The 6,899-nt window shown below is 47.7% G+C and overlaps 1 protein-coding gene across 1 annotated transcript in view; it reads left to right on the forward strand.

The window, feature by feature from the left end:
* Positions 1-3,340: 3,340 nt before the first annotated feature.
* si:ch211-207i20.2 (uncharacterized protein LOC568537 homolog) overlaps positions 3,341-6,899 on the forward strand; it is a 6,631-nt gene continuing 3,072 nt past the window's right edge. The window contains exons 1-4 of the mRNA XM_046068108.1: positions 3,341-4,791; positions 5,607-5,766; positions 5,862-5,920; positions 6,087-6,183. Coding sequence (XP_045924064.1) covers positions 4,630-4,791; positions 5,607-5,766; positions 5,862-5,920; positions 6,087-6,183 — 478 coding nt within the window. The 5' untranslated portion in view covers positions 3,341-4,629. The remainder of the gene's footprint in view (positions 4,792-5,606; positions 5,767-5,861; positions 5,921-6,086; positions 6,184-6,899) is intronic.

Raw genomic sequence — 6,899 nt, forward strand, 5'->3', positions numbered from 1 at the left:
CTTTTTGGTCATAATTCCACTAACTGTGTTTGGAGGAAGAAGAATGATGAGTACCATCCCAAGAACACATCCCTACTGTGAAGCATGGGGGTGGTAGCATCATGCTTTGGGGGTGTTTTTCTGCACATGGGACAGGGCGACTGCACTGTATTAAGGAGAGGATGACCGGGGCCATGTATTGCCAGATTTTGGGGAACAACCTCCTTCCCTCAGTTAGAGCATTGAAGATGGGTCGAGGCCGGGTCTTCCAACATGACAATGACCCGAAGCACACAGCCAGGATAACCAAGGAGTGGCTCTGTAAGAAGCATATCGAGGTTCTGGCGTGGCCTAGCCAGTCTCCAGACCTGAACCCAATCTTTGGAGGGAGCTCAAACTCCGTGTTTCTCAGCGACAGCCCAGAAACCTGACTGATCTAGAGAAGATCTGTGTGGAGGAGTGGGCCAAAATCCCTCCTGCAGTGTGTGCAAACCTGGTGAAAAACTACAGGAAACGTTTGACCTCTGTAATTGCAAACAAAGGCTACTGTACCAAATATTAACATTGATTTTCTCAGGTGTTCAAATACTTATTTGCAGCTGAATCATACAAATAAATAGTTAAAAAATCATACATTGTGATTTCTGGATTATTTTTTTTTAGATTCTGCCTCTCACAGTGGACATGCACCTACGATGACAATTTCAGACCCCTCCATGATTTCTAAGTGGGAGAACTTGCAAAATAGCAGGGTGTTCAAATACTTATTTTCCTCACTGTATAAATATACGTAGCAGCTGCACTTTCTTCTCATGTCCAAATAATCCAGTTGAACATTCATATCATTTCTTGATATTTGACATCTGCTCCTCTTTACCTCACCTACGTTGTTGGAGCTGTGAACCTTTTGAAACTGCTCGACCTACATGTTTTCCTTTATTATTCACAGCTTCGGCTCCATCGCGGTGGGGGACAGGGATTGCTGTCATTCTGTGGACCAGGTTCCAAATCTCTTGTTATGAACTAGACAGAACGGACCCAAACGCAGCACTCGGATTTTAACAGGTTTTATTAAGGAAAGGGGGGGCTGAGGGAGAGGGGGACGCCGGGGGACGCCGGGGGACGGAGGGCCGAGGAGCAGGCGGGGCATATGAGGTCGAGGCGAGGGAACCGAGGGGGCCCGGGAGAGATGGGTGGAGGGGCGTGGTGGCAGGCAGACTGGCGAGGAGGACTCCCAGCGTTCCACTGCATTATGGAAAACACAAAACACTCGTCACCATCATCGTCTCCGTCCTCTCCACCTCTTGACTTCCACTTGCTCTCTGATCCGCGCTGACTCTAAGGAAGTTCCCATAATTCCTTTGGGTTAATTCCCTTGAAGCTTTTCTGCAGCAGTTGTTTGCCACTAGTGTAACTCTCCACATTGCTTCATGAACGCCAGCAGTCCTTTCCTGCTGATCACAACCGAGCCGCCATTTGAAGTCGCTCGGCTGGATCTCTGGCCCTCACTGTGACCCCGACTGGCCCCCCTGCCACTGCACAACATACTGTTCTTTCCTTTTTCATTCTCTCCACATTTCTGCTGTGATGTAACTTTGACAGCCGCTGAAGGAAGCTACATGTCCACATCTCTGGCACTGAGAGCCCCTCAGAGGGTCTTTCAGACTCCTAGCTCATGAATCTTGACCCTCTTCAGCAGCACCCCGTCTTAAAAGGTCTCTTCCTGCCCACGGCCTATACAGCTTTAACATCGCCTGCTGCTAGGCTAGCTACTATCACACGTTGTACGTCCCTCCGCAGCTTTAATCTGGGGAGCCTTCGCTTGCTGCTTTTCCCTCTCACATATAATCGATGTGGTTAAAAGTGGAGGCACGCATCAGATCTCCCAGCTCTTTTTAAGGGGACTGACTTTAGATCCCTCATCGCTGTTTGGGTTTGGTTTTCACTTTCCTGAGAATTATATCCTCGCCCTCTTTTGTGTTGTTTTATAAAATGTGATGTTTACAGTTCTCGGTGCTACTAAACACACAAGAGACAACGATGTTTCTTTCTCAAGTGCCAAATATTTTAACAGCAAAGAGCTTTTAGTTCGTGTTTCTGACAGAAGTTCAGAATAAAACAGGAACTTCAGACGCGTGGATTTTTATCTGTCCTTACATCCTTTACATCAGATAAAGCTAAGAACAAAGCAGACATCAAATGATGGGGCAAATAAGACAATAAATAAATAACAGAACTGGTAAAAAAGTAAATAAATAAAATAAAGATAGGGCTACCTCCAATTAACATGAATCTGCTTAATAATGAAACCAATTTTAGTGCTTTCTTGTTTTGTACAAGTTTCAGTGACTTATTCAAACATTTTATCTCGTTCTTCCAGTGGTTCAAGCAGGTTTAGTCTTAAAGAATCCACATTTATGTTGAAAAGATTTCCCCAGCAGCATCACAACAAACAAACCAAATGTAACCGACTCTACTGTCGGTGGTGAAGACTCCGTCCTGATGGACTGTAGCCGGCCGCACGCGTCACACCTGAAGGACGGCACAAATTCACAATAAAAAACATGCGTTCCCTTTCACAGAAGACACAGCTATTTACATCAACGTTAAATCTCACTCTCAAAGATTCGTTAGTTGGGTTTATCTCATTTAAAAGTTTGAAGTTCACTTCTTTTACTTTGGGAGGAAGTGGAAATAAAATATCATTTTTTCTTATTTTTTTCACCTCTTCAACTCCAAAGTCCCTGAAAACATAGGTCCTACTTACTGGGTTTGGACAACATTCCACTCTGCTGGTACATTTATCAACACAAAAGTCAAAGCTTCCTCACCCCGGTACAGCAGACTTTCTTTATCCACTGATCTGAAAGGGCCTGGCAGGTCACTCAACACATTTCCATTATCAGCTGCCCAAACTCCTCAAAGATTTTCTATTAACCAAAATGCAGCAGGTGCGTTGTCAGGTGTGAAGTTGTGTTTATATATTAGCTTCCAGTAGAGAAGGACTTGCTGGTGGAAAGCAGAGGGTTTAACGGGTATTGAGCTGCAATCATAATCACACCGGAGAAAAAAATCTATTCCACCCATTTTTTGAAAGACAGCATTGGAGACAATAAAGCAAAAAGATTTTCTATTTTCAAGGAAGGAGTTTAACCATTTCAAGTTCAAAACATCGTTCATGATATCAAAATCAGCCACATTCATCCCGCCATCTTCACAGTCTTCCTTATATAATCTATTTCTCCATATGAAATTAAAAGTGATTTTATTCACTGCTTTGATCGAACTCGCTGATACGGGGAAAGAAAAGGCCGGGGGGGGGGGTGAGTCCGGACAAAAAGCTGAACCCTTCCAAAGACTGTGATTCCACATTTTCATATTGTCAGTTCTTCTTCTCTCTTTGGAGAAAACGATTCCCAAGTATTTAACCTCTTTCTTAATTTGTATATTATATAGTGACTGCAGAGGAAAACCACGTAAGGTGATCATTTCACATTTATCTACGTTCAGCTTTTAGCCTGAGGCCTTAGAAAACTGTCAAAGTTGAGTCATCTCCAGTTGTCTTCCCATCACATTTAAACCTTCAATACTAATGTTTTTGACCAGAATAGATTATAGACAATAATGCTGAGCCGCCGTGTCCTGCAGCTGCAGAACTGTGGATTATACGTTATTATTATACAGCATTCACATTTATGAACCTCTCTCCAAACCCAAGTAATGCAGCGTTTTCAGAAAGAAACAGAATCAAATGCTTTATAGAAATCTAAAAATAACACAAATCCACTTCCTGTAGTCAAATATATTTATGTTGATCTTCTCTTCAAAAATCCGGATTGAGTCTCACTAATTATTCTTCAGCGTGGCCGCAACAGCTCCGGAAAGACTTTTATAATCAGAATTAAGCGGTGTGATTGGTCTCAAGTTATCTAATAATCTTTTAACTTTGCCAGCTGCGGAATCAGTGTGATCGTTGGATGCTTTCCTCTCTGTGCTTGGAACAAAATATTTCCAATATCCTTCCAAAAGAACTAATAAAAGTCCATCTGCGCCATTTGTTTATAGCCATCACTAAATCAGCTGCGTGTTGTGACCACAGACAGTATCTGACTGGTTTGAATGGAGAGCAGTGAAGCCACTTCCGGACCAAAACAAAACCACTACAGGGCTACTTCCTGTTGGCACCAGCGTCTACTGCGCATGATCGCGCTGCGTAACCGTGGTTTAATGACGTAAAGCAACGGCAGAAACACCGTAATTCTGGTACATAAAGTCTCGTGGCTCAGCGTGTTTGTCACTGATTAATCAGCCCACCTACGAGGCTCAGCTGTGAAACACCAAGGCAGCGTTTTTTAGATTGCTGAGAGTTTATAATCTAAGCAATACGGTCACATCTCTCACGTGCGACGGGGTGTCACGGGGTTTTGACGTCATTTTTGGGCCTGCAGGCTTTGGTCGGCTTCACTGTCCGATCTCAGGCTCACCCCCTTGGACGTGACCGGGAACCGCTTCCTGCTCGACCCGGAACCGGAAGCGGAGGCTCTCCCTCTCCGCTGCGTCCTGCCGTCAGCCAGCGCAGCTTTCACTCGTTTCTGCTCCTGGAACCAAGTGAGTCCCGCCGATGTTCCCCGCGGGGCGGGAGCCGTCAGCATGAGCCCCCCCCTGCACACCCGGCTGGCCGCCGTCATGGAGTCTCTGGTCCACGCCGCCGTGGCGGAGCTGCAGAAGCTGGTGCGGGAGGACCGGCAGCCCCGGACCGCAGAGGAGCCGCCTCCGCCGGGCGGAGCGCAGGCCGACAGCCGGGACAAGATGGTGAGCAGGGGGGCGGCGGGACCCGGGGACCCGGAGACCCGGAGACCCGGGGACCCGGTCCGTATCGGGTTTTTTTCATTTTGAAAGTGTCGGATTCACTTTTCTTCTCGCGAAATGAAAAGTTTTACTTTGTGTTTTCAGACTCAACGTAAAGGAGTCTGGTCGCTCCGCAGATTCAGCTTCAGACAGTTTAGAGACTATAAAGAGTCAGACTGAGACCCGGGTCTCCCTCCCAGCCCTGAGCTCAGTCAACAGAATGAAAACACGTGGTCCGAGTCCCGCTGAAGACGCCTCCAGGACTTTAACCGCCCACTTCCCAGTTTGTTTCAGGGTTACATATCTGGGAGGTTTATGCGTTTCCAGCCTTGACGACCAGTGCCTGGTTGTCCTGGCGACCAAAGAGCGAGTAGACCGTGGTGTGAGTGAGATCACAGTGACTTGTAGTAACAACATGAAGAGCACCAGAGCCCTTAAAGGCAGGTCCTGCCGCTCGGCCGCCATCAACCAGACCGGGCGCCGGTCTGCGTGAGAGCCAGAACTTTCTCTTCTCTCCCTGCTGCTGCGAGTGTTCGCTCTTAATCACAGCCGTCGATAAAACCAAAGAAACAGGAACCGCTGCGTAAAACTCGATCTGTTGCTGCGTCGCATCCTCGTCATGTTGCTGTGATGTCACTTCCTGTCTGTCTGCTGCTGTTTCAGCCGACGTGTCCGACGTGATGAAGTCTCGTGTGATAATGGAACTGGTTCTGTTGTGGTCTGGTAAACAGCCTGTGTGTCAGCAGCGTGTGTGACGGTGTCTGTTTGACCTGCGTCAGGTGCTGTTCGCCGCCGTCATGGAGACTCTGGGGAACGAGGCTCTGGGGAAGATCCTGAACATCGTGGACGAAGCCCAACTGCTGGGGGAGCTGGAGTCCAGGAGGGGCGGCAAGAGACCGCAGACCAGCGTCCTCAACGTCCTCAGCAGCGCACGTGTCGGTACGTAAGCGGGATCCGCCCCCTGTCAGTCAAACGCACCAGACAGGAAAGCTGCCACGTGATGATGTCATACTAACGTCATTTGTCCGTCACAGAGGTCGAACACTCGTACGGGATTCGTCTCGAGAGCTCCGACGCACACAGATCCGCTCAGGTAAGACTGCTGACTCACCTGTGCAGCCGTGATGCCTTCACTGACCTGCCTGTGCAGCCGTGATGCCTTCACTGACCTGCCTGTGCAGCCGTGATGCCTTCACTGACCTGCCTGTGCAGCCGTGATGCCTTCACTGACCTGATGTCTGTCTGTTGTGTTGCTGCAGACCAAACTAGAGGAGGAGGGAAGTGAAAATCCGTTTGTCCTGGCGGTGACGGTTAAAGACGAACACGGCAACATCGACCTGGGAGCCATCGCTGAGAGTGAGTACCTGGTCCCCGATCAGTACCTGGTCCCCGATCAGTACCTGTCCCTCATCGCTTGCTATATCACAGTTAAACGATGGCCGTTGGCTGTGATGTAATAAGCGGCCTGAAGTGAGCAGTTGCTTTCATAGAACCCAGTACAGTAAAAAGATGGTAACAGTTTGATTTTTTTTTTTTTTTTTTGAGTTTTCTCTGGACCCCTGCCAAATCTGACCAGTGATGACATGTATAGCCGCATGTCGTCATTCCGCCGCTGGTTGTCAAGGTGGTGTCCAGCAAACGATGTGGGCTTTGTAGATCATTGGCAGACTTTCTGGGGAAGACCTGGTCTGATCCGGAGAGACGGCATCCGTCCCACTTGGGAAGGAGCAACTCTCATTTCTAGAAATCTGGCCAAGTTTATTAGTGGACCAAATCCATGACAACCCAGAGTTGAGACCAGGAGGCAGAGTCGCAGTTTAACACACTTCTCTGCCCTTCTTTTTCAGCAGTTACCCACCCAAAACCCTACGCAGAGTCGCAGTCTAACACACTTCTCTGCTCCTCCATTTCAGGAGTTACTTAGTGAAAATCCTATAGTGACGGTGTCTGCCCCCCGACCATTGAAATTATTTAAAAAGGTAAACAGAAGAGGAGCTGTGCATAAAAACCTCATAAAAATTAAAACCACAAGAGCAATAGTGCAAACGAATAGGAGAGTTAAATGTGGACTC

This window comes from Micropterus dolomieu, linkage group LG14 (genome assembly GCF_021292245.1).
Source record: "Micropterus dolomieu isolate WLL.071019.BEF.003 ecotype Adirondacks linkage group LG14, ASM2129224v1, whole genome shotgun sequence".
Classification (NCBI taxonomy): Eukaryota; Metazoa; Chordata; class Actinopteri; order Centrarchiformes; family Centrarchidae; genus Micropterus; species Micropterus dolomieu.